Source organism: Aulostomus chinensis, chromosome 15 (assembly GCF_037954235.1).
Source record: "Aulostomus chinensis isolate RoL2024-O1b breed Wild chromosome 15, RoL_Achi_v1.0, whole genome shotgun sequence".
In the NCBI taxonomy this organism is placed as follows: Eukaryota; Metazoa; Chordata; class Actinopteri; order Syngnathiformes; family Aulostomidae; genus Aulostomus; species Aulostomus chinensis.
This window is the reverse complement of record NC_141334.1, coordinates 19,841,327-19,868,573: the sequence shown is the minus strand read 5'-3', so window position 1 is coordinate 19,868,573 and position 27,247 is coordinate 19,841,327. Positions and strand designations below refer to the sequence as shown.

Below are 27,247 nucleotides of genomic sequence, written 5' to 3'. Positions count from 1 at the left end.
TTGTGTTGATTTGTTCAACTCAGAGTGAACCTCAGAGTTGATTAGTTTAACTCAAATCAGCGAATATCAAACTAGAAAAAAGGTTAATACAGATAGAGTAAGAAGAATGAGGTCCTTGAATGAGGACTTTAGCGCTACAAACCCTTGGCCTTCTCTCAGTGAGCTTCATGATGTCATCACCTGAAATGGTTTTCACCTCACAGGTTTGCCTCGTCAGGGTTCATTTGTGGAGTTTCTTGCCTTCTTAATGGGGTTGGGACCATCAGTTGTGTTGTGCAGAAGTCAGGTTGGTACACAGCTGGAAGGCCCTATTTGACAACTGTTAGAATTCATATTATGGTAAGAACTAATCAGCTAAGTAAAGACAAATGACACTCCATCATTACTTTAAGAACTGAAGGTCAGTCGGCCCGGAAAATTGCAAAAACTGAATGTGTCCCCAAGTGCAGTCGCACAAAACATCAATTGCGACGACGAAACTGGCTCACATGAGGACCACCTCAGGAAAGGAAGACCAAGGGTCACCTCTGCTGCAGCCCAGATAAAAGCCACACAGAGTTCTAGTGGCAGACACATCTCTACATCAACTGTTCACAGGAGACTGCACTAATCAGGCCTTTATAGTTCAGTAGCTGCTAAGAAACCACTTTAAAGGAAAAGTAACAAGCAGAAGAGCTTTGTCAGGGCCAAGAAACAAGGAATAAACGTCAGACCAGCGGAAATCTGTTCTTTGGTCTGATGAGTCTTGATTTGAGATCTTTGGTTCCACCTGCTGTGTCTTTGTGTGACGCAGAAAAGGTGAACGGATGGTCTCTACTTGCATGGTTCTCACCGTGAAGCATGGAGGAGGAGGTGTGATGGAGTGATGGTGCTTTGCTGGTGACACTGGAGGGGATTTATTCAAAATTGAAGGCCCACTGCACCAGCATGGCTACCACAAAATCCTGCAGCAAAATGCCATCCCATCTGGTTTGGGTTTAGTTGGACCATCATTTACTTTTAACAGGGAAATGACCCCAAATATATCTCCAGGCTGTGTAAGGGCTGTTTGACCAAGAAGGAGAGAGATGGAGTGCTGTACCAGACAATCTGGCCTCCACAGTCACCTGACCTAAACCCAATCGAGATGGTTTGGAATGAGATGGACTGCAGAGTGAAGGAAAGAGGGTCAACAAGTGCTCAGCATCTCTGGGAACTCCTTCAAGACTGTTGGAAAACCATTTCAGGTGATGACCTCATGAAGCTCAAACATACACATATCTACATACATATATACACATATACATTCACACATATTTATATATATAAAAATATATGTATATATAAATACACACATATCCCTGGTGAGGATCTATCAATGTTTTGCACAGTGTAAAACAGTGAAAACTGCAGAAAGGACAGAATATGTGGATGCATTGTTTTTTTTTAGACGCAGAGTTCTCAGAGGTAAGAGGCTGGAAACAGCTTGAAAGAGAACTATTGATGAGAACTTGAAGATCTGCTGGGAGTGTGTGTGTGTGTGTGTGTGTGTGTGTGCGGTCCAGTCAATGCCAGCTGAGGGATCATTACACTATTTGTTGCCTACACAAAGGAAGAACATGACAGCTGAAAACACAAGCCAAATGTAAGTCATTTCTATTTTTATTAGAAATTGATCACATTTCAACCCAAGCAGTCATTGTTTTTTTTGTTTTTTTGGATTTTTGCCTTCAATGTGGCATGCATACAAAACCAGAATCAAAGTGTTAGTGCCCAATAAAGTTCCAGGGGTTGATATCTTTTCTCCTGTGCAATTATTATTCACAGATATGTACATTCAAATTCAATCAAGCATCCGCATGAAAAGAAACAAACATTAAAAGTAAAAAGTTACAAAAACTTCAAAAGAAACAATATATTTCTCCTTTAAAATAGAATTCATAAACTATTCCCTCTTGCATGAGTTAAATTATGATTGCTTCATTATAAACCATAGGCACGTTTGTAGGTTGGTGAGGCGTCGCAGAAGCCAAATGGGAGGCCGCGGATCTCTTCCTCTCCCCTCACTGCAGCTGATGTTTGTGTAAACAAAAGCGGTATGCTGTCCTTGTAGGACTGCTCCAAAAAAAACAAAAAACAAAACAAAAAACCCTAAAACACGCATGTGTTACCGTTTGCTCTGCTCTTGCTCTCTGATATGTGATCAACAGAGACGAAGCTCTTCCAGAGATGTTTCATGGCTCACAATGATTGGATTCTTTGGTATAAACCACCACGACAAGAACACAACAAATGTCTCTAGCAGAAATGGATACAGTAATGATCGGAAAAAAACCCATCTTCTCTCACATGAAAGTGCTGATACCTGCGTGGGTGTGTGTCCACAGGTGGGTCTCACCTTGAGTAAAATTGGGTCACATTTAACACTCCAAATACTGATCAATTCAAAGTAGGAAGTATTAAAACAGCCTCAGTTTACCAAATATTAGATGTGTTACTCGTGAATGATGTGTGTACGTCACAGTCACTTTAATTTGCAGTAGCAGTGTTTACTGTGTTCTACATACAGGTGTAAAAACACGATTACTATATGCAATGAATGGGGATGTGATTATTTGAATCAGCGCTCACTACTGTGGAAAGTAAATGTCATTACACCATGGGGAAAAACAATAATAAAAAATTAATGTCACTTGATAAAACTGAAGGCCTTTGCTCGGATTCGTTTTCATGAACATTAGTTGACATCATAATCATTCATTTTCCGGCGATCATCCTATATTCAAAGACTGTCACCTTCATCCTAGGATCAGATTAGACATCCATGATGATACACTGATCTGATTGTACCTTTCAAAAAGGAATACAGTAAAAAAAAAAAAAAAAAGGGAGGGATGAAAAGAAGGAAGGGAGGAAGTCGTAGCTCAGTGCTTTTCCCCCGAGGAGACTAATGAGACTGCGCTGTCCTGGACAGTATTTTTAGTATGCTCTTCATGTACGTAGTCACGGTGACCTGCTTTCACTATGATCAACTACGTAACCTAGGCTTGGTTGAGACACAAAAAAAGGCAGGAAAAAATAAATATAATTCTCCTTGAAAGTTGCAATTTTGGCACACTTCATGTCCTTCAGCACAGCATCTTCCAGTAAAAGTTATCCTCACATTAAAATGAAAACAAAAAAATCGAGCCCACAATCTGTCCTGGTCATGTGAATGCACATGCTGACATATTGGATTCACCTAAGGCAAACAGGATTGTGAGTGAGTGTAAAAAGTGCTCGTGGAGTCCCCCCTCCTTAGTTCAGGTCTGGAGCGCTACAGAGAGTCACCTGGGTGGAGGAGGAAGGGGGAGCGTTGGGGTCCTGTGAGAGGAGAAGCACTGGGTGGTCAGGGAGGGTCTTGTCCCTCACCTGGTCCTTCCAGCTGTGTGAGGAGGTGTCCCCTTCTGGCTTCTTCTCTCTCTTTTTCCTCCCTTTCTCTTTCTTTCTCTCTCTCTCTCTCAGGGAGACATGTTGAGCAGCTTGGTGGATTTATTGGGGTAATTGATGGCCAAGCTGATGGCGGCGATGTTCTTCAAAGCCTACAGCATGAAACAATGAATGAAATATAAAAAAAAATTGATGTGTATGCACTTGTGTGTGTGTGTGTGTTTTAGGTGGGGGGCATCCATGTCATCCATGACGGTCTGAAGTCGATAAGTGATGAGTAAGAGGCCAAGTGGGCGGACTTAAATGCTGCAACACAGACAAAATCTCTCCTGTCTTACATCTGCCACAGTCCTCAAAACCTGTGTGAGGAGGACCTCTACGTATCGGGGTGAATCATATGTGTTGTACCCTGTCACCATGTGACTCACCCTGATGCCAGACCATCTGTTTGTTTTTCTCATGAGAAGTGGTGATTGTACTTTGATGTACAAAGCTGAGTACTGGGAAAAAAAAACAAAAACAAAAAAATAACGGACCATCAAGCCTTTAAAAGGTGAGTGTGCCTGAGATTTTGGGGTGGTCTCTGGCTTCTAAGAGAAGAACTGATCCGGATCCTTGAGTATTTCTAATCAAAAAGGGCACAATTTAATTATTTTCCCCATTGTGGCAGCACTCCTTGTGCAGCAAAGCAGCACTTGCTGACTCAGCTGAAAACGCTCACACGCCACATGTAAAACATCTGCATCTTACTGTCATCACTGTTTAATTGAGTGAACAACAGTGTGTGGAACCAGCTTCTGGAACGTGAACCTGGGCCAATTAGCTCCAGAGTGTCACAACTGTTATGACAAATGTCACACGTCACCTCAGGTTTGGTTTCCACCCTGACAGGTGTTAGATATCTCCTCATCAGAACCACCTACATCCTCTCTGCTCTACCTCCAGGCTTCTGCACTCTATTACGGGGTCTTCACTACATAAAACGCAGGGGCCCACTCTGCCACGAGTGCTAATGGAGGCAATTACCAAATACATTAGCCCTGAGTGTGGCCCACATACACAGTCAAACAAGAGGGGAGGAGGGCGCTGCAAGCTCTGCTGGGCGTCAACAGCTTGGTGATTCACAAGTAAAAAGAGACTCCAGCCACCAGCTGACGAACAGCAGTGGAGGACTGTTGGGTCAGTGGGTCTGAGGTCTTTATTACCACAATAATTAAGATGCATCGAGAGCTAGAGCTGCTACCATCCATGTCAGGGAGAACGTCATGACTGAAAACACTGAGTATTGTTCAAAGATGAGCTAAGAGAGTCCGGCTGGAAAGATTTAGACATAGAATGTAGAATATTTCAAGGAAAAAAAACAGGGTCTTACCATGGCAGTGTGATTGAGAAGCTGCTCGTCAGTAGTCATGGCTAACAAGTATTCCTGTAGGATTCCCTGCGCCTGGAAAACACATCAGACTTGTTGGTAATCAAGACATCTTCTGCCACATTCCTTAATCACTGACAGTTATCAGTGTCTCCGTGGAACATCCCCGGGTGGACCAGAATGAGGTTATATAAAAGGTGTATTGCATTCAGAGACAAATGAGGCTTGGTCCCCTCCAAACTCTTCATCTTAAACCCGAATGGAATGTTGGAAGGTAATTGAGAAATATAAACAAACTTTAGAGCACTTCCACTAAAGCGTAAGGAGTTAGGGAACATAGATAAGACTGCATGGAGGCTAAATGGTCTGCGACTGGCCAAATGGAGCTTTTACAGCCCCTGAGACACAATCCAGAAACCCATTCTGCCATCCATCTTGCAGCGCCCCAAATGTTTATGCTGGGGAACATCCTAGAACCATTTGTACACTCACTAGTGCATGAATAACTGTTTTGGTTCCTAAATATAACTTTCTCATCCCCATCTGGAGAGTTCAGTGAATCTCAGCGGACCTGGCCGTGAACTCTTGTGTGCATAGCTGACGAAGAATGGGGACTGACTCTGAAATGTAAACATGGTGGCCACTTGAACTTTCAAATATACTGATTCAAACTCCAGACCTTACAGGGGCTCCATGGTTGATCTTGAAGCTGATCAGCTTCTCATGACTTCACACTTGCAGTGTAATGTGTCATCGCTGCAGTTAAGCTCATGCTTCAACGTGAAGTCTATGCTAGTCCTTCCTTTTCAGGTCGATGGTGGAGATGAGGGACTGTGTGGAGCACTAAGCCTCACAGCTGGCAAAGATATTCCAATATGTACATAGGTATTACTTTTATAACAGCTATTTCCTACCTGGGACGTTTGCATCATTATAAATCCCCTGGTGGGTCGAGGCAAATTTGAGGATGTTGTCTAACAGTGACGCAACAACTTCTAAAGAGCACTCCTGGTCTCAGCAAAGGAAAAATAAAATCTGAAAATTTTGGTGACCAATCAGTTGTCCAATCTGTGTACACATTTGTAGAAATTCATACATCCATTTTCTTCTGCTTCTCCTGTTAAGGGTGGTGGGGGGGCTGGAGCCTATCCCAGCAGCCTTCAGACGAGTGGTGAGGTTCACCCTGGACAGGTCACCAGTCCATCACAGGGCCAACACATATAGACAGACAACCATTCACACTCACAGTCACACCTACAGTCAATTTAGAGTATCAATCAGCCTCGTCCCCTCTTGATGTCTTTGGACTGTGGGAGGAAGCTGGAGTACCAGAGAGAACCCACACAGGAACAGGGAGAACATGCAGACTCCACACAGAAAGATCCTGTGCTTAATCCAGGGCTCGAACCCGGAACCTTCTTGCTGTGAGGCGACAGTGCTGACCACTGCACCACCGTGCCGCCTGTAGAAATTCAATCTACTTTTATTTAAAAGCCAGATATCACAATCATGAGGCTTTACAGTCTCTATAGCATGCAACATCCTTTGGCCTAAAACCCCTTGATCAGGATTGCAGTTGATGCCTGTATAATTGTACTTGTTTTTAATCACATACACACCGACTTTATGTAGGTTTGGGAAGGTCTTGTTCCAGTCGGAATCTCATTCTCAACGCAGCACACCTCCATCCAACTGTGACAGCTGACACAGCATCAGGTGCATATGTTCTTTTAAACCAACATAAAGCATCTGACTGGAAAAATGAATGAATGAGTGTGTGCCCTTGTGGAGAACTCTTGTTACATCATGCCATTCTTCTTTATCCCTCATCTCACACTGGTTCAAGGTGAATGAAGAGCTACAAAATGACCCACAGCTGAAAACACTTTTGTGTTTGTGATGACGCTCTGCTCGATGGAGGTGATGCAGCATGCCTTTCAACACAAGTCCATGAAGTTCATACCAGGCAAACCTAATGAGTACTGCTACTGCCCCCTTGTGTGTGTGGCATCATACTGCTCCCCCTAAAAGGAACAACAATGCGTCCTGAGAAACAGGTCATCTGATGTCATTATACTGTCAGATCAGCAGCCTCAAGATGGGAACCTCCTGGCTGACCTCGGGCACATAATCCTTAATAATTCAAGATAGTTGTGAGAGAGCATACACACATCATGTCAAATGAATGGTGTTTCTTCATCCTCTACTAAGCAGCCAGCAGGGAGCCAGTGTGGCACTGTGCTCTATGGCAGATGGATGGGCTGGGCTTTGGCCTCTAGCCCAGCAGAGAACAGGTGGGTTTTAGGAAAAACATGCTCATCTCACAGAGAGACAGATATAGACGGAGGGAACAAATAAGATGTCGAGTCAATTTTACTCTCAGTCCAGTCAAATTTAACTTGTGCTGAATCCATCCATCCATCCATCCATCTCTTTTCTACTGCTTATCCTGTTATGGGTAGCGGGGGGGCTGAAGCCTATCCCAGCAGCCTTCAGCCCCCCCGCTACCCATCGTCTTTCCCCGCCTTCAGTCAAGAGGCAGGGTTCAACCTGGACGGGTCACCAGTCCATCACAGGGCCAACACATATAGACAAACAACCATTCACACTCACAGCCAAACCTACGGTCAATTTAGAGTATCAATCAGCCTCGTCTCCTCTTGATGTCTTTGGACTGTGGGAGGAAGCTGGAGTACCAGAGAACCAACACAGGAACAGGGAGAACATGCAGACTCCACACAGAAAGATCCTGTGCTTGACCACAGGCTTGAACCCAGTACCTTCTTGCTGTGGGGTGACAGTGCTGACCACTGCACCACCGGGCCGCCCAACTAATGCTGAATATTTTATCCATGGTAGTGTCAAAACGTGGCAGACTAAAGACAATTTCTATACAATCAATCAAGTCAAGACTTCTGTGAAAAGGGCAGAGAAACCAACACCACCACTTCAATAATTACAATTCGCTTTCTGACATTAACGCCATACTTACCATCGTCCATATGGCTTTTTTTTTATGCTAGTATGCATGTGTGAACTTACGAGGGCGCGAGCCTCTGCGATGAAGAAGAGCTCAGTGAGGGCTCTGTGAAGAGGCAGCAGCACAGTGATACTGGTTGGATCCTGGCTCAAGCCGTTCTCCATCGACACAAAGAGCTGCCACAGAGGTCGCAGCAGCGTCAGCTCGCAGGCTCTGGAGAGCACACAACCTGACAGTTAGACAGTTGTAAACAGGCAAATCATGACCATGACCCCAAACCAGCCTCAGCTGTGGTTCAATTAGCTCGTACTTCAAAGACAGACTTACACTCATGGATGAGAAACCCCACAGACAAAAAAGAAAATCCTCACATATATATTTATGCATAACTACAGCAATCTGCGACACACTCTGTACTTTCCTTCTGTGTGAGTGTGTTTGATGCTGTTATGGAGACCAGCCTGAGTCAGTGTGTTCGAACGCAAATTCTGTTACCTCATTTCCGTGGTAACTACAAGGACATGAGGCATTTACAAAGGCTTTTATGCAAACTCTTATGAGGGAAAAACAGCTGAGGTGAAAAATCAGCTGGGTCCTTTTACCCAGCATGCAGGTGCATGGGATTATGATAATAAAATGCAAAAACATGAGGTCACTGTGTTCAAGCCCCTAAAAATCTTACAAAACTTCGATACAGTTTCATTTTTTAAGTACTGTTTAAGTATATTTTCCAAGTATATGTTACATCTTAAATATAAATATAAATGTATTACCCCACTGCTTCTTTAGACTAAACTGGCTAATGAAGTTTATAAGTGTCTGTTAAGTGTTAAATACGTCTACAACTATATCTTTTCTTACTGATACGTGCGCTTTCCAAACAAGTATGAGGAGCCAAGGAAAAAGAGCAAAGAAATTGATGTGAAAATAGAAAGCAAGGTTTCACTCTTACGTCTGGGATTGACACTGCAGGAGGCGGAGCAACAGGTGAATTGCTTTAAGTCTCTGGTTCCCAGTTTGCCGGCAGGCAACACCGACCTGCCACTCCCAGATGTCAGCCAATGGAAGGTGGCTGAGCACTTGGTCATCAGCTAACATTTGCTTCAGTATCTCAAAACCTGATTCATGAGAAGAAGAGAAGGTGGCAAACTAGATTTATTTCAATGTTAAAAAGTGATACTTCACCCAAAAAGTTGATCAAGTCCTTGCTGTTAGATGTCTTGAATTCATGAAGGTGTTTTCCCCCTGCATGACTTTGTGAATCCAGGATTCAGAAATTACCAGCCGTATACTTGTTTCTGGATGGTACTGGATAGTGATGAATGAAAAAGCTGGGAGTTCCATTGAATATCGAACCACAAGAGTTTTAGTTTGGTAACGTTAAGCTAAAAATCAAAGTGTTTCTAAATACTGATATAAAGAGGATAAAGAAGACTTGGAATGCACCGGATGATGCAGTATAGTGTTTGTAAAGAGACCATTTAATAGTTTTGCTTATAGGAAAATCCTTCTTGAATTCAAGAACCTGCATTTCACTACAGTATCTTTAGTTTATCTGCACCAAGAATCTGAAAAGAAGGTTTGCACAAATGTTTATGTGCACCTGTCTGGAAGCGTCCCCTGTGACCTCCTGTAATTGTGAACTTGTAGCCCCACTCGGTGTTACTCATGTCGGACATGAACTTGTAGTACAGAGTATCACCTGAGAGAAACAAAACATTGGAGATACATGTTGATTTCAAAAACAACATTACAGTAAAGGGATTTAAAACTTTAAAAATGCTCCTCACCAGGGATTTCAAAATCGGACCATTTCTGGGGGGAACCACTGAAATTGTGGACATCCTGGAGGAAATCGCTGCTGCTGGACATAATGAGTTCATCACAGCCTTCCTCTGTGTAGCAGCGGGAATCAAACTTGACTGATAGGTAAATGGCTCCAGGGATGTGCACCTTGTCCTGAGAGTACAAATGGAGGCATCAAGAAGGTTGAACTGAACCGACAAGGCACATGGATGTAAGAAATACAGGAAAAAATAAACAGAGGGGTGAGTTTACCCACCTCAAAGCTGGTGTTGTTATCATATGGGTGTTTGGATTCTCGGACCTGCACTGCCATACCCGGCTCCTCCATGAACTGACAAGCTGTAAGGGACAGGCTGCACAGCATACTCTGGCTGCAGCCTTTCAGCACCCTCTGGAGAATCTGATGAGCAATGTCAGAAGTCCGTTGATCCACACAACACCTTGTATGTTTCTTAAATGTAAAAATGTACTTTAATTTATCAATATAACAACTCCTTCCTTCTGCTCACCTTCTCCCACAGTGGCCGCTCCTCCAGTTGCATTAACATATCCAGGATGTAGGCCATGTGTGAGGCCCCATTTAGTTCTAAGGCCTCCTCACTCAACGGTGCCTCAACAGGCCAGTCAGCCAACAGGGAAGCCAGCACATGACGGGCGTACAGTGTGGCGATGGCCTGGTTCACCTTCACCAGGTATTGCCGAACTGCCCGGTTACTGCGGACATCCAGTTCTTTGTGCAAGAGTGCAGAGCTTTTGGTGCGCCTCTGTTTGGCGTAGCTGAGTTGCAAGTCACTCTCTGAATTGGTGATGAGCTTCTGGGCCACTACATTGATCTCCTCGGTTGCCTTTTCACAGTGACTTGGTTTGGACTGTCCAAGGAGGAAACGATACAATAAAATCAGAACACTACATTGCATTTACTCACAAAACCATTTCTCTTCTTGTCCTATGTACAAATGCTCCAAACAACCATTTTTTTAATGATTTGTTTTCTCTGGGCAAAACAAACAGTAACACTTCAAAAAGTAACATCAACCTTTATTCTTGAATGACTCACCACACAGGATGCCACGATCATATCTGTGTCTACAGCCTTGGTGTTTCTATCCTCCGAGCGAGGCCGCCTGGTAGGTTGCCACTTCTGTGCCAGTGTACGAATTGTCTCATCTGTTTTTATCTCCTCTCCATCAAATCTGAAATCATAAAAATCATCAACACAGACACAATACTTGGTCGTAAATCCTGACCTTCATCACAGCTGCTCAGGCTGACCTCTTCTGCACCTCCAAGAAGAAGGAGTCTGTTCTTTTCATTTGTAACTCGTACATGGCTCGCAGGATGGGCAGAGGTGCATTTAAGGCATCATGGGTGATCTAAAAAGAGACTTTAGGTTAATATATCAAACTGAATTTTTCTGCATGTATTAGGAGTAGAATCCCTCATCACCTGGAAGCAAATCTTTGTCTCTTCATCAAGGCCATCTAGGGGGTCAGGCTTGTTGGCATCTGTGTCATCAGCACAGCTGCTGGAGTGGTCTGAGTCGTGCTCCTTGTCCTGTTCCCTTTGGTCATGCTCAGGATCCTGGGCCATGAAGTGGATCTCTCTCTTTGAGGAGTATAGCATGATGGAGAGAATCTCTAGATCTCGAAGCAACCACAGCTTGCTGAAGCCCGTCCCCTTGCTGCACTTCCTCACTAGCAGTTGAGTTAGGCCTGACTGCTGGATGGCATCCTGGGCCTGCTCTATACCATGCTTCTGTATGGTAGAAGAACATAAGATGAGACCATTGATACAGACCCGCTGTTTCAAGTGTCAAAAGCATCAGCTGCTGCTTTGTTCAAAATCCATACACTCCTCTCAAACAACATTTCAACTGTTGCTTGCAGGTTTTTAGAAAAGGTCAGGTACCTTCAAGGTATTATAGAGGCCTTTGAGAGCCAAGGAGAGAACCCAGGATGCCTCCACAGCATCAGGTGAGCCGTTGTCCTGGCTGGTCTGCAGCAGGTGGCTGATGATAGAGGTGAAGTTGCTCAGGTAGCGGCTGAGCAGGGTCTTTGGAGAGCAATGGTCCTCGAGCTGCCCTGGGACTTCTGTTGTTGTGGAGTCCTGAGACTGGATTAGCTGGTAGTCCTTAACTGTGGGGGAGAGGGAGAGAGTACACCGATGTTTTTTTCTACATTAGGGCACCCAAAAATGTATTTTGCCTTTCAAATACTCAAAAACAAGGACTTTGCATCACTGCACTTGCGTTTCAGAAAAAGAAAGCCACATAATATTTCGCTTGAACTTAATTAACAACTAATTCAAACAAAGCTATCTAAAAAATGTCTATTTACGAATACTCAAGTGTGTCTTCCGGTATCATGCAGTATTTCTTTATCAAGCCATATGCTCAGTATTCCACAAATACTTTGATGAGACCTAAAAAAAGAACTACAAATAACCCCTCCAGTTGTTTTGACTAAACAAGCACAGATTGAATGCGCCAGCTGGTTGCTATGGGGGCAATTTTGAACAAGCAACAAACCGGAGAGCTTATAGGTTGTTTTGAGCTCAAATCGAACAGTTTTTGGAAAACTGAACATATGGATGGATAAATAAGATGTGGATTCTACCTGAAAATAAACTCGACAGTTTAAAATCAGTATATTTTTAACCATTTTGCTATTGTTTATAGATCAATAAGAGTCTAGCTCTTTCTGCATTCTGGAGTTGCAAAAAAATACGACAGTGAGAAAAAACTTAAGCTCGAAACACTATTTGTGAAAACTTGAAAGGCAAATGCACTTTTTTGGGTGCTATATCACAATCGTACTGGCATGCTGATTCTGTGCTAACCTGTTTTCCTCTTGCGTGTCTTAATGTCCACAACTGCAGCGTGGTTCTTTTCTGTGAAATGTTTCAGCAAGATCATGCTGTGCTGCTCGTTAGCATTGTCGATAAACACTGTCTGGGTGCCCACACACAGCACCTGACACACACACACACACACACACACACACACACACACACACACACACACACACACACACACACAGTGTCAGAAAGCAAATTTTGGAAATGCACAGGGGTAATGCTTTAGAGTGCAGTATATACTGTTCCACACATACTTCTACCTACCTCAGGGAAGCCCACCAATACCAGCAGGGTAAAGAGATTGGTGCGTTTGAGAGTTTGTGGGAGCTGCTGAATGCAATGGTCAGTGAAGGCAGCAATGACTGTGCTCCACTCAGGACAAGCATTTAGACTGTGTAGGATATCTGCCACCGTGCAGGCCCAGTCCAGACCAATACGACTGCAAAACACAGGACTGACAGTTCAAAATAACAGCAGATGACTCTTTACAAATACTTCTTCCCATAACTGTCAACCTAGAAACTCTCTTTAAATTACATTAAACATGTTTTTCCCCGCCCAGAGATGAAGAGGCAAGCAGTTCAGAGGTATGTCATCCTGCTTCCCTGTCATTTGTTGAGAGCTGCACATGTGTAGATGATACAGCACTTTATATTGCGATCATTATAGGTTCAAGTAAATACTGACTTAGGCATGTTGATTTCTGACACTTCCCCGCTGACTTTGCTGAACTGCACTACCTCCATGACTTCACATCAATACATGACCTATTACACCATGGTGGTGTTAATAGACAATAGTGAGAATTAAACAAACACTGCACACAAATACGGCAGGCCTTTAATTTGTACAGGCTTAAGTGGATTTAAGGGCAGATTTGTTTCAAGTATTACAAAATATTAACATTACTGAAGGAAGAAAAAATAAAGTGATTTGTATGCAGCTTAAAAGAGCAAGGGACAACTATTTTAAGAAAGTAATTAAATAAATCAACAGAACTTTTAGAAAGATGCTGAATGACAGTCTAAATCTACTTCAAAAAAAATATTACAGTGGTGGAATAATTTTTTAACAAATTTTAACGGATCCAGAATGTTAATATTTATTTCCAGCGAGTAGGCCAACAAAGGATCTCTGAGTCAATAGCATAAGAGGTATCATTTTTTATCTGTGCGTCATCAATGACCGCAGGAGCTCAGAGGAGTTGCCAGGTCTTAGATTAACTGGTCAAATGGCTGAGAAACGTAAGGGTTCATTCCGTTATCTGTGTCAAATATTGTTGGAACAACAGAGGAGCATGAAGAGGTCAATATTGGTTCAGCATTTTCAGCATGGTCCAAGCTGAAGGACCAAAAGGTGCTGAAAAGCCATTCTGATGTTGACGTTTTTCTGCTGGACAAGTAAGCTAATGTTTGCTGACTAACAACAGAAACTGCATAAGTTACCAACTTTAGCATCTGTCGGATTTATGTTGTTATTTCTGTGTGACATCACAAAATATATCATGATCACCACATGAATTTCCTAGGTTGTTCCAAGTCTGACCCTATGTGGTTAGTTGTTTTAACCTGCCAAGCAGAAGAATATATTTGTGCAGTAAGAGTGAGTGTGACATCTACTGACTAAGAGGTGAAAATGCTGTCCATGGCACCTTCAACATCGTATCACATCCTGAACTTTAACGGCGTGAATGTGAAATCATAAATTTTGAATAGTGGCTTTAGTGGTGATAATTACAGGCATTTCTCTTTGCTGCACAAATATTTCTCATAGTGTAAAATGATTAACTATAGTATCTTTCCCCAGTACCTGTCCAAACAGACGGCTCCCAGGCTGAAGAGCAACTGAGTGGTCTTCCAGCCAGGCGTGTCTGAATTGGCTGCCTCTCCTTGTGTCAGCAACTCGTATTTATCTGCCAGGGCCTCTGTGATGGCAGAATCAGCCTCTATGGGAGGAATTCGCAGCAGCAGCTGGCCCAGCAGTCCCAAGGTCAGGTGGTATGTCTCATTAAGAGAGCCAGCATTGCAGATGACTGCCCTGAAAAGCTGGTGCAGGATGGAGCTTACACTGGGCAGAGATAGCGTGCTGCCCTGAGAATGCAAGACAGTTCCTTTTATAATCTACACACTTATATATTCTAAGAGTGAAATCTTGTTAATTGACAATTACATGTTGGTTGTTTGGTTTAAGATTATTCAGTTTATCTTGCATTTGTTTAATTTGTGCATTAAAAAATGGAACTAATGTCAGTACTTGAAATTACAGAGATTGTTCAATATTTTTTGTTAAAAAAACAACTTTGGCTGAGCAGTAGGATGATTACAGCTACCTTGTCTCTTTCCCTAGGTAATAAAATATGTCAAGAACACATTTAACAGTAATTAACTTATGTATGAAACACATGAGTGAGTTTAAAGATGCTGAGAGATTGATTCAGTTACTTGTGGACAGAGCCAAGCTTGTGGAATTTCAGTCTTATGCTAAGCTAAACCAACCCTGCTAATAGCTTCAACTCAGGTAGTGAAAACGAAGATGAGAGTGGTACTGATCATGAAAACAAAGAAGCAACTGTAACTCTGATATCACACAGAATCACACTCATATATAAATCTGGTCTGAATGGTCACATACTGGCCTGGCTGGTGGCAGCATGGCTGCTAGAAGTCCCAGGATCCTCTCTCGGGAGCACTCAGAAAATACATGCTCCTGGAGGGGAACCGGGGGCAGTCTCTCATCTGGCTCCTTGACGATGTCTGATGCTGGAGAGTTGACAGCTCCTGGCGCAGACTCTGAAGCTGAGAATGGTTACAAGAAATTATTGAAACAGACAGCTAAGTGACACTCATAACTTCCAATGAAGTGTGAGCTCAGTAGTTACGTCGGATCACAGGAGAAAGCGGGTCCTCACTGGACACAGAGGGTGTTTGGCTGAGGCTGAAGGAATCCAACGTGTCCTGGGTAACCAGTTTCCTTTTCTCAATCTCTATCGTACTTGGTGGAGACAGCATTTCTGAAGGAGCTGGGGGAGGAGAGTTCATCTCCTTTGCTTTCTTTTCCTTTCCAATCGGTTTACACTTGTGGAGTAAAGAAAAAAAATTGAATGAGTTGATAGGATTAACAGCATGAGCCCTTAAAATAATAATTATGGTCCAGATATTGAAATTTGATACTTCTTGCACCTGTAATGATCTACAGATTAATTCAACATTATCTTTTAACACGAGTCACCTTGTCTCTGGGAGATGATGGGGAGCAGATTGCTGCAGTACTGCCAGGGAGAGAGGAGGTGTCGGTGGCAGTACTGAGCTCCTGTGAAGACTCTGGGGAGACTGGACACAGTTCACTATCCGAGGCAGATTCATTAGAGAACAGCAGACCAAGCAAGGCTGAAGACCGTAGACCTTTGTGGAGAAGAGCACAGTAGGGAGAAAACATTAAAAACTACTAGTACTAAAACTACTTGTACTCAAAAGCTCATACCTCTGCCAAGGGCAAAGTTTGATACTTTTGTGCTCTGTCCCTAATTAAGGCGCGGAGCAAAGATGAGCAGGTCCTCACCCCCCCAAGCATGCCTAAGTATGCCGCTGTTCTGGAGATGGAGAGCTTGGTGACAAATGATTACCTTTGGACCCACTAAGCGGACTATGTCCTGTGTTATATAACATGTAATTTCCAGTAGAACTTCCAATAAAGGTACATAGTGATTGTAAGTTAATGCTTAGTTAAATATCAGTGCTAAATAATCATTACATAAGGAAAATTAACCTTTTACTAATGCTCTTTGTAACCCTTATTGTTAAGTGGGAACATGTATCCATAATTAACGCTTCATCCTCACCATAACCTTAAAAAAACCTCCCAACACCATTAATAAAAGGTTACTAGACACATTTTTTAACTTTCAACTAACAGTTCACTATTAATTACTTGTTATTAATGTTCCTCTTCTTGTAAAATTACCTTAATCTAATGACACCAGGTGGTGCTATGACTAATCTGCCCCCAAATGTGATGAAGTCTTTCTTGGCCCATACCACCCCTCTTCACAAAGACCATGACCTGTTTAGCAACTAAGCTCTAGTGTGTTACCTTTGCCAGTTTGGCCCTTGAGCAGGCAGTCAGTTATTAGCTGGGAGCAGCAGGTCTGCAGGGTAGATGCCTGGCTCAAGGTGCTGCTGTCCAGGGATTCTCCTTCCATCTGCTTCTCGCTGCTCAGTTCTGAAGTGTAGAGTGCCAATGCAGCAAACAGCAGCCAGGAGTAGTTGTGGACGTAGGGCTGGATCAAGCGGTGGCGGTCACTGATTCTTATGGTCACCATGGGGTACACTGTGATCCGATGGGTGGGTAGATGGCTGAGAAAATATTTCACAGTCGTAGTGTTTGTTATACAATCAAATGTGTAAGCGTGTGAATTATCTTTAGGTTGAAATGCATCACCTGTCAGGATACTTCTTTGCATTGTAACAACCAAAGCACAGGTCAAAGTCTTCACAAACATTACAATTGATCCTGCTGCCCACAATGAGCCCCTGGCAATGGTCACAGGCGTACTCCATGTTCACCATCTCATGGTCATCCTCATGGCCTTCAGGCTTTGCACCACCTAGTTAAGAAATACACTTAGTTTTCATCTTATACTTTTATCCTCTAAAATCTTCAGTACATAGCAAAGATTTTAAGCCCACTTAGGAAACAGGTCTTGCAGAGGTCCATATCCATGCACTGTAGACATCGGTAGCGGTGCCAAGGAGCCATCCTCTCACAGCCATCACAGGAGATCACAACATTGAGCAGGTCACAGTAACGAGCAATGAACATGTGCATCTGTGGATGTAACAGTGATATTATCAAACAGAAATGCTGCATCTTCCAGTAAATTTTCATTTACATACATCTGCTTGATCGGGTCATACTCCTATAAGAAAAAGATGCTCCACTGTCTACATCAGCAATGCATCATGCCCTTAATTCCTATAACTGCTGATGGTATAAGAGATTGGACTCCATCTTGTGCCCAGTTCAGCTCAAGTGGCACCGCTAGTTTCTTCCAATTAGCTTGTTCTCATTCTACATCCACATTGTTTGACTTTTAAATGCAGCTGTATCCATTTGTGCATCTGTGAGTCTCAAACTGGATCAACAGGACCGTTCCTGGTGACTTCTTTATTGTGCTTTGTATTGAAGTACTGCTGTTTCGTTAACCATTGTCTTAGACGATTAGAGAAGCTGCATTCAGCAACATCTCTGCAAGTAGTAACTTTATCATGAGACATTTAACCAGCAAATCTAAAACCTAGTTATAAACTTGAGAGGACAGATGAATCTTGAAAAGAGAGGAAATAGCTACAAAGAGAGGAAATAGCTACAAAGTGAATATCTGAAGAAAAATTGATACACCAGCAAAGAGATGTGTTGTTTGCTCAATAGAAATCTGGAACGTGGTGGATCTGACACCTAAAAAGTAATATGCTGAGGTGCAGGTGTACCTGGCTCTTTAAGGGAATGGGGAATGAAAAAAACAGCTGTCTGATACGAAGAGTGTCAAAAATTGTAAAAGTGGAGCAGGCCCATAAAACATCATATAAACTTTGGATGGGTGGACTTGATAGTGGCTGAAACACTTGTTTGTGCTGCTACTCATACTGCAGCAGCGCCTTCCTGTGCCTCCTGCTGCTGTACTGCGCTGATTCTCCAGACAGATGACAAGCTGACCATTATCTACAGCAGGTGAGACACTGGTTGGGCATCAGTGTCTCATACAACCCCACATCAAATTTACTGAATGATCCCTTTAAGTCACTGAGGAAAATATTAATGGCTAAAACTGATTCAAATGAATTAGCCTCACCCTAAAAGATACTTGTGCAATGCCCCTGTGACCCTGCTTTTTAAACTGTTTGAATAGGGTCCAATGTTTTCGTAAATCCACACATTCTCTGTCTTTATCCAAACTTAGCGCCTTCTGACAGCAGAAAGTTCAGTTGGACATTCAGGTCTGTTTTGGAGATGTTCAGATAACAGCATTTCCTCCCAAATAAAAGCTGTGCAACCTAAACTTGCATGTCTGCCACCACCGAGCACTAATTAGATGCCAGTGTTATCAAAATAAATATTTAAATACATTATTTATCAAACACGTACATATCCATAGAATTTCATACTACTCAAAACCAGTCCTGGATTTTTAGCCAGAATTAGAGGTGCTTCTGATACAGAGTACCAGCTGGTGCTGAAGGCTTCATGAATAATGCCTATTCCCCACTGAAATATTTGATCCTTTCCTGTGATACTTGACTACATAAATCTATATTCAATTCTACCAAGAAAACAGATCTGAGAAACACAGTCTCGACATCATTCTCGTCTGCTATTGATTACTGTTTCTTTTATGCACTGTGATGTACCTTTCTCCTGTCCTCCATGGAGTCCTCTTCATCAATTTTGTCATACCACTTCTCAAACATTCCGTCCATACACTCATCCATCCATTCTTGGTTCTTCTTGTAGTCTGCAATTTCATCCTCCTCTGTCCACTGACTGAGGATCAACATATAACACAGAAATAGTCATTCATCTGTGCAATTCCAGAGGCTGGGACAATGTCCAAGGTATTAAGAATTCTCCTCTGTATTAGTGTAATAATAAGTAAGAAATGCCAATTGCCAGATTGTTTTAATCAGGCCAACTAGCAAATGACACACAGTATAAAAGATACCTGATGGCAATATCATGGACACTAATGTTCTCCTGGGACATGCTGAGCAGGAGTTCAGGGAGTTTGATGTTGAGGAAGAGAGGAAGGTCTTGTATGTCCCAACTCATGTCTAGAAGGTGCAACAAGCAGGTTTGCACACAAGACAGGGCTGGTAGAAGAGCTCTGGGTAGCAGAGGATAGGCTCAGGTTACACTCAGTAACAGAATTCAGACTCAGTCAGTGAATCTAGACAGTGGAATGTGAACTTACTTCTCATTAAGATTATTGAACCCTTGCACTGCCTCAACCAGCATGAGCACCAGCTTGTGGTATGAGCACCTCACTTGCTCTCCAAGCTTTTGGCCGCTGTCTGATAACTGAGAGAAATAACTGGAAGAGATGAAGCAAGTGACCATCCTGAGTCAAATACTACCACAGTTACATGTGTCAGATTGTTATTAAAAGATGACAGGAAAATATAGTTTCGCCGCTCTGTCCAGTACAAACTAGTCTAACATACTGTAGTATTAACACTGATTTGAGTTCTATCTACCCACGTACCTGGTGAAGTCTTTCTGGCACGTCAGTAGTTCCTGTAGGAAGAGGATGCATGGGGCTTGGAAGAGGTGTGGCTTCCCCAGAGAATGTAAACAGTCTTGAACCATCTCCAGAACCTTGCAGACACTGGCAGCCTGTGCTCTGCTCAGCGACAATGTCTGCAGAATGCTTCAAAAGAAAGAACCAATCGAATTACTGGAACTGGTTGCACAGGTGTGACCAACTTTCTCAGTTGGTTGCACCATCCCATTTTATGTTTAGCATAGCATGGTACTGTATTACTCAATACACTTAAGTGTGCTGATGAGCATGCACAAGAATAGTTTTTGTCTCTGTAATAATTTCACTAGCAGCTGACTGTGGCACAGTCTATGTAAAAAATATTATAGTGATGCACAAAGAGTCGCTTCTCTGGAGATCAGAGTTTGGTAAAAGAATTCACCAAAAGCATAAATTGCTTTTACTCCCTCTTCACCCTTGACGTGAGTGACATGTAACAGAAAGTTGACTAAATAACAGCGTGTCCATTGAATAGTTTGTGCATCACATAACATTAGCTTCGTACTCCTTACAATTGCATTTATGCTTCAAAAATCATAAAAGTGGTGTTCAATTGTGAAACCAAATTTGTAAGACTTGTAAGCTTTTGTTTACCACAGAGGTTATTTTCTGCAACAATAAAAAATAAAAAATAAAAATCAATGTACAAATTCCAAAGGATTCTGGTTGAGGAAACTCATGATGTCACGAACTTCTGAGTTGGTCATCCCTGTTGCACACGGCATGGCTAACATTGTAACTGTGGAGAAGACATCCAAAAACACATGTACATCCTAAACTCTGCATGAAAGTGATCATGTGAATATTTCACTCACGCACTCAGACTATACCCCTGGTTAAGTAAATAAAAAAGTGTGTGTTAGTCACCTTGCTGTTGTGAGAGCCTGGTCCCTTATAAAGTTGAGGATGTGTTTTAAAAGTGGGTAGCGATCCTTGACAGAGGGAGTCATGCGAGGTTCTTCTATAGAGCGGCAGGATAGGAGGCGTAGACGTGCTCGACTGAATGGGGCTTTACGGGGGACAGCAGAGGGCGAGGCAGGCTCTCCAGTTCCTGAGGATGAGAGGCTTTCTGTGGATCCTCTGTGGCCTCGCCGGCTGTGCCCACAGGATGAGTTCAAAGCCTGAGCACAGGAGGACTGGCTCTGTCCTGCCCGGGACTCCCTGCTCTCATCACACCCTGCAGTCGGAGGTCCCAGGGAGGAGCTAGCCTGGAAGTCTTCTTCAGAGACTGAATTTGAGCAGAGAAGTGGAGCACTGCTGACCTCCACAGATTTGGAGGAGTCCCCATCCTGGCACGGTATTCCACAAGGGGCAAATCTGAACAGCAGGAGGCTCTTCTCAATGCACATCTCAGCTAAAGAAACAAAGATCACACATCAACAAAAGATGAGACTCAGACTGAGGCTTTGGTGTGGCATTAGTTTAAGTCCTCACCTAGTGTCTCCATAGTAACCTCATCAGGACCACCTTCCTTCTCATCAGGAACAGTCATTTTACCTACAATATATCTCTGCTTCATCTCCAACTAACAGAAAAAGACAGTATAGTTCTGTTACATATACTGTTTACTGTTTATATACAGTGAATTCACTGATGAAGTGGCGCTCTCACCATCCATGTTCTGATGCTATCTGCCAATGAATACACCTGCACAAAGTCCTCATTTAGACAGGTCCTGCAGTCCTGATTAACTATTCATAAAAAGACAAAATAGCTCTGTTAATCCACCATGTAAAATGATCATGAAAGTACAATGCTGATAGTGACAAAGCCTTACTGTAAGTCTTCAAGGCATGGTTGAGAGCTGGTGTGTGGTACACCATGGCTGCCCAAATGGCATTCACAGCATGGTCTGTCTTTGGCCCGGCAGCTATCTCATTCCTCACTGCCTGTTTTCTGCAGGACTGCATGAGGGACACCATCAGCTCGGTTCTACTGTCCGTCGGTTCCTGGGAGGGGTTCCACCGGGCAAAGTCTTCCAGCAGGTTCAAAACCTTATCCACAGAATATGCGTTTGTCTAAAACATAGAACAACCATGTAGTATGAGAGCACTATCTCATAGCTGTAGCCATTAACTCAACAGCAACCTGTTTCTGGCCAGTTTTGGGCAGTTTTTGATCCCTGTGGACTCATTTTTCACAGCAATATTAAGTCCTGCACCACCATGGAAACAGCAAAATCATGGGTGGAAGAGTGGAGATCTCAGAAATACTGGTGTGGTCTAACAGATATAATGCACTAGGTCATTAAAAAAAAAAAAACATCTAAAGTGCAAATTGTTTATTTCGTGAAACATTCAATTGAGAAATTGCTGAATAAAGACATTTTAATGTGAATTTGTCAGAAAGGCACTTCAGGATTAAGCAAAGCCCAATGTAAAAAAAAAAATTCTTCTATTTGGCGCTATGCTGGACAGATCTGCCCAAAAATTTAATGAGACACTCTTTGGCCCCTGTTACACCTCTACAAGTTTGTTGGAAATCTGCCTCATAGGCTTTATGTGTTCCCGCTGACAAGCAAAACTGAACGTGTGATCTTCTGGGCAGAGGAAACAACTGAAACAATACTCTAGTATTTAGTACTTGTGATAAATGGCGGCATTTTGGAAATGTTTTAAAAGAAATGCCCTTTAAAACTGCCAGCAGGTTTAAGGTATCAGCAGTGAGATAAAGGGGAACCAAACAATGTGAAGTGTGACAGGTGACAAGTGGAATCTGCAGAATTGACTGCACCTTAGCTGTGGCTGTTTTCTTGCAATCTCGGTCTCTTGTTTCACACAACCCGTGACGCAGAATGGGCTTCCATAAAGGTGAAGACTGAACATGAGACACTTTCCCTGCTGGAAGCTCTTTTACAGTGCGGATCTCTGAAACAAAAAGAATATCAAGTCAAGTCAAGTCAGTTTTTTTGTATAGCGCCAAATCACAACAAAGGTTATCTCATGACACTTTACAAGTAGAGCAGGTCCAGTACCACACTCTTTCAATGAATTTACTCCCAACAATCCTCCATGAACAAGCAAGTCTTGCAACAGCGGCAATGAAACATGGCAAACAATAACACCGAACTACCAGTAATAACATCTGCAGGTTACTCAAGCAATATATTTCAAAATAATATGAGTACTTTATGCGCTAGCAAATATAATACAAACCCAATGTTGAGCACAATATCAGCCATTGTGAAAAAAATATAATATCTTTTCACGTCAATCTTACATGCAAAAATTGTTCCAAAAAATCTTTCCATTTACATTTCAGAAACACTTGAGGTCACAATCTTTTATTTTTGGATAAAAATTGAGAGAAACATTCTCACCATGAGGAGATTTCAGTGCAAGCGTCCTGGAGGCAAGACGACCCATTAAGCGCGCTACCAGCAGCTGCAGGTCTGACATCCAAGAAATAGTGATATCTGGCAGGCCCATGGCTGTCACTGTGAACTTGTACCCCCACTCATTATTACTGCTATCGGAGTGGAAGAGGAACTGCAGCTGAGGGCCGGCATCAAACGTCACCTTCTATGAGGAGCAAATATTAACACATGTAAACATGTCAACAAAGTGTTTGGACCATCCTGCTCTTTTCCTACCTTAGGCCACTTCTCACTGCCAACCTTCATGTCATAGCGAACCTTCCCACCTCTGGAGTCAGTGAACTCTAGGTAGTCATATCTATAAATATTAAATGCATGAAGGATGCATTAAAATCCTCACTGGGGTTAAATTACTGTTCTGGATGATTAATGTTTAATATCAGGTCACCTTTTCTCTGTCTCACAGCGTTCATCAAACTCCACCTCAAAGGAAGTGGCACCAGGGCAGGCAAAGATGCTGGTCTCATGGCGGCTATTCTCATAATTATGAGGGGACTCCATGTTCCAGGTCCTCAGCACCACTGGCTGCTGGGGCTGATGCCAACTCTCTTGGTCAACCTGATAATGACACGTATGACTGTTTATTAAAGTGGTGTTACATAACAATCCTTGACAATGGTCTGCATTTTCTCTGATAATACAGGACTGGAAGCTTATCCATCTTCGATCATACAGAACCACAGAGTCAGTTGACCTTGGAGAACATGTCCCCAGTGTCACTAGACAGGCTTTGGAGTAGCTCAACCAGAGAGGAGAAACTCTTCAGTAGCAGACTGTGAGGAATGTCCAGAGAGCACAGCTCCAGGAGGAAAACCATCTACCAGAGCCAGAATTAACACCACAGTTATTCAATACTCAACTCCAAAAGTGTGACAGGAGGTCACTGACAATTAAAAGGTAAGTTTGCATTACCAGTTGTCTGAAGACTGTGGCAAGGATGGAGCTGCCTAGTTTGGTAGTAATTTCGGCACCAGAGTACCTCTCCAGCAGGGAGCCAAGAATTCTTTTGATACTTCCTAAGAACTGATCCACATCTGTGGAGAAAGCAGGAGGAAACAAACACATTCATTCTAAAATGTGTGCTAATGTACTCTCAATAAAAATGAGATGTATTCTGGTAGTAAAAAAATAACACATTCTTGAATCTCTTGCACTACTTCACAGCACTGCTGAGTGTGTGTTCAGGCGATCACACTTTAGAAAATGCAACACTATCACTGTGTCTCACATTTTATCAGGATGTCTCGGGCCATTTCCATGGCGATAGTGGTGGAGGTCCCTCCTTTGAGCTGCAGGTAGCACCAGGAGACAAGGCTGCCCTGCAGAGCCCAGAACAATGACAGCAGCACTGTCCTGCTAGCTCCACCATTCTCATCCACCATCATCACCTCACACTGCCAGATGAGAGGGAACATCGAAAAGCAGATAAAACCAAGTGAGATGAAATAACATTACAGAACAGTCATTTTGTTTGTTGTTCACATCAATAGACAGCAAGTGCTGAGTGTGTGTGTGTTTGTGTTTGCTTTCACCTCTCTTGTTGCCACTAGAAGCAGTGTCTCCATCACTGAGAGAATAGGGCTTATGTCAAAGTCTGATGGGGCTCCTTTGGGTGGGAGCAGCAGTAGGCCACTTGGGTCCCGGTCACTACATGGAAGAAAATACATATGTATGAGACTTTTAGCTCAACTTGAGTCCAACTGCAAAGTTTTGCCAAATTTGAAGAATATATTGTGTATGAGGATATGATATTTGTATCTCTACAGTATAGTTACCTGAAGTAATTACACAGTGACTCAAATGTCACTTTCACTGACTCTGGCTGATCTTCCTCTGTGATATTTTTCTGCAAAACATTAAATACGATATAAACATGACAAATACAAAGTTACTGTAGAAAACCTGCAACAAACACATCATGTTCCAATTATCTAAACAGATGTTGCAATGTCATGTTTACCTTTCATTTTCACTGGAAGAATTTCAGAAAAATGATGTGGTTTTCATGAGGTCTAGAATCTAACTCCCTTTTTTAAAAGTCTAGTGTGCCTGTTGGTGAAATTTGACCATAAAAAAACTTTCAAGCTCATCTTTGATTCCACCTGGACATTTGTGCCAAATCTGAGGCAATTCCATCACGGGATTCCTGAGTTATTGGCATCATGTGAAGTGACAGTGGCTTTGACCTTCTACAATTGTAACCATCTCTCAGTTCATCATTGCATCCCAGTGGATTTTGTAGCATGTTTGATCAAATTCCTGTGATCTGGATATTGCACTTGGCCTTATTGTAATGTTGATCATTTTTGGATTTAAAGCAACATATCAGCATTTTAGGAAATGCACTCATCTGCTATCCACCCCTGTGGATGTTCGTGCTAACGTGTCCATCCACCACCACTCATTACACTAAGCTAACCAGCTGTTAGCCAGTCACTGTTGGTCTCAACTACTTCATGCACAGACAGAGAGGAGAACGGTTTTAACAAAATCAAAATACTATGTCAACTCACCATCATGTGGAAGAGTTTGTCCCGTCTGACATGTTTATCAGGAAAGAAAACAGCTGCTCCGTTAAGAATGGCTTTCAATGCTTCTTTGTGCAAAGCTTTTTCCACTAATGTCTCACCCTCTGCACCATCAACAACTGAAACACAAACAACCCCTTAATTATCACCAATTCATAATCATAATTATGCAGAGTCTGACATGCAGTCATGAGTGCTCCTGGGAATCTTAAGGAAGAATGTTTATTACTGTGGCAGAGATGAGTGTAGAGCTCCCAGACCGCCTTGACAGAGTCATTCAGAGGCTCTGTGTCGCAGGATGTGGACGGACCAGCTGCTGCTGTAGCCCTCTCCACTGGCCCTCTGCTCATCTCTTGGCCCCTGGGCTCTAATGGGTTGGGCAGCATGGGGAAACAGTTCTGTAGTAACTGGAGCAGATGGACTCTGCTCTTCAACACCTCCTCTCCCTCACTGAGACAAAGGCACATGCATAATTAGTTTCTGTAGTAAAGTGTGAAGATGTAGCGAGCATGTGAATGACTTAGCTGCTACTCACATGGCCCTGAGTTTACTGTAGAAGTTCCAGAAGAGGTCTAGATTGAGACCACTAAAGTCCAGAAGATACTTCTGCTTGAAATGAGAGGCATCCTGCAGGTAGAGAAAGGAAGAGGGAGTGAGGTCATTGACTGCTGTGTTGCAGAATCTTGACCGCTTAAGTTCAGTGAAAGAAGCGAAGCAATACCTCCTCTTGACCACAAGAGGGCAAATTAACCCGCAATAAGCATATTGATGAATGAACTGAGCAAAGAAATTAATAATTAGTTCAATTTAGATACTACAGTAGAAGCTTTTTTTGTCATGAATAAGTTGTTTTAACATATTGAAAGTCAAAGTACAAAAGACCAAGGTCAAGATGATTGGTACAACCAATCTTTTAGAATATTTAATCATACTGTAATAACTTACTGTCTTAATGTCACCTCTATTTCTTTTATAAAAATTTTGCTTATTTTCCTTAATGTGAGATAATTCTAAGCAACACTGAGGAATAAAATCAGTTTATCCTTTTACACCATGTTTGAATGTTGTCATCATTGGCTCTTGAGGAACATAGTGCCATAAAACCAAGAAACGATGACACATTGGACCATAATATACTGTATGATGCTATGTATTTGGTAAAAGAGGTTTATATGTTTTCAGTTATAGCAGTGTGGTGTTTCATTGTAAACAAGCATACAAGCATGAGACACATAATTGTTCTTCAAGAACTGCTGACAAGTTACCATGTCTTGTGTAAGTTGTTGTATGAAAAATAGTGTCTTGTTTAGCAGACAAAGGCCAGTAACAGCATCACGACTGAAGCTCTCCCCCTCAGGACTGAGATCATCCAGGTCTCCCAGCTTCTCTGCACTGAGGCATAGGTAGCCACTGAAGCTGAGGGACTGTACCCCGAGACGCTCGGCAGTGTCCTGCCTGGTGCATAGGAATTTCACCATCAGAAACTGGGAAGACAAGGAAACAGAGCGGGAAAAATGTGACACAATAAGTAACAAAACAGGAAAGAACAGTAGGAGGAGGTATGGGAAGATGCACTGAAGCTCAATAAAGAGGTTCAAATGTGTGAAGAAAA

At 42.7% G+C, this 27,247-nt stretch overlaps 1 protein-coding gene across 2 annotated transcripts in view; it reads right to left on the bottom strand.

Moving 5' to 3' along the window:
- Positions 1-1,662: 1,662 nt before the first annotated feature.
- zzef1 (zinc finger, ZZ-type with EF hand domain 1) overlaps positions 1,663-27,247 on the bottom strand; it is a 31,706-nt gene continuing 6,121 nt past the window's right edge. Inside the window, exons 13-54 of one of the 2 annotated variants that reach the window (XM_086226579.1) lie at positions 26,901-27,119; positions 26,171-26,262; positions 25,865-26,085; positions 25,621-25,754; positions 24,883-24,953; positions 24,640-24,754; positions 24,336-24,501; positions 24,020-24,141; positions 23,802-23,924; positions 23,496-23,665; positions 23,324-23,405; positions 23,051-23,252; positions 22,465-22,598; positions 21,509-21,749; positions 21,343-21,422; positions 21,166-21,256; positions 20,599-21,085; positions 19,675-19,839; positions 19,384-19,503; positions 19,135-19,296; positions 18,824-18,956; positions 17,105-17,243; positions 16,857-17,022; positions 16,509-16,771; positions 15,648-15,820; positions 15,298-15,493; positions 15,051-15,214; positions 14,229-14,509; positions 12,684-12,858; positions 12,402-12,534; positions 11,472-11,698; positions 11,010-11,318; positions 10,836-10,936; positions 10,621-10,756; positions 10,073-10,432; positions 9,820-9,963; positions 9,548-9,716; positions 9,361-9,459; positions 8,710-8,875; positions 7,820-7,970; positions 4,781-4,852; positions 1,663-3,560 (exon numbers count right to left, since the gene is read on the bottom strand). In XM_086226579.1, coding sequence (XP_086082705.1) covers positions 3,480-3,560; positions 4,781-4,852; positions 7,820-7,970; positions 8,710-8,875; positions 9,361-9,459; positions 9,548-9,716; positions 9,820-9,963; positions 10,073-10,432; positions 10,621-10,756; positions 10,836-10,936; positions 11,010-11,318; positions 11,472-11,698; positions 12,402-12,534; positions 12,684-12,858; positions 14,229-14,509; positions 15,051-15,214; positions 15,298-15,493; positions 15,648-15,820; positions 16,509-16,771; positions 16,857-17,022; positions 17,105-17,243; positions 18,824-18,956; positions 19,135-19,296; positions 19,384-19,503; positions 19,675-19,839; positions 20,599-21,085; positions 21,166-21,256; positions 21,343-21,422; positions 21,509-21,749; positions 22,465-22,598; positions 23,051-23,252; positions 23,324-23,405; positions 23,496-23,665; positions 23,802-23,924; positions 24,020-24,141; positions 24,336-24,501; positions 24,640-24,754; positions 24,883-24,953; positions 25,621-25,754; positions 25,865-26,085; positions 26,171-26,262; positions 26,901-27,119 — 7,035 coding nt within the window. In that variant the 3' untranslated portion in view covers positions 1,663-3,479. The remainder of the gene's footprint in view (positions 3,561-4,780; positions 4,853-7,819; positions 7,971-8,709; positions 8,876-9,360; positions 9,460-9,547; positions 9,717-9,819; positions 9,964-10,072; positions 10,433-10,620; positions 10,757-10,835; positions 10,937-11,009; positions 11,319-11,471; positions 11,699-12,401; positions 12,535-12,683; positions 12,859-14,228; positions 14,510-15,050; positions 15,215-15,297; positions 15,494-15,647; positions 15,821-16,508; positions 16,772-16,856; positions 17,023-17,104; positions 17,244-18,823; positions 18,957-19,134; positions 19,297-19,383; positions 19,504-19,674; positions 19,840-20,598; positions 21,086-21,165; positions 21,257-21,342; positions 21,423-21,508; positions 21,750-22,464; positions 22,599-23,050; positions 23,253-23,323; positions 23,406-23,495; positions 23,666-23,801; positions 23,925-24,019; positions 24,142-24,335; positions 24,502-24,639; positions 24,755-24,882; positions 24,954-25,620; positions 25,755-25,864; positions 26,086-26,170; positions 26,263-26,900; positions 27,120-27,247) is intronic. The other variant, XM_086226580.1, reaches the window with a different exon arrangement.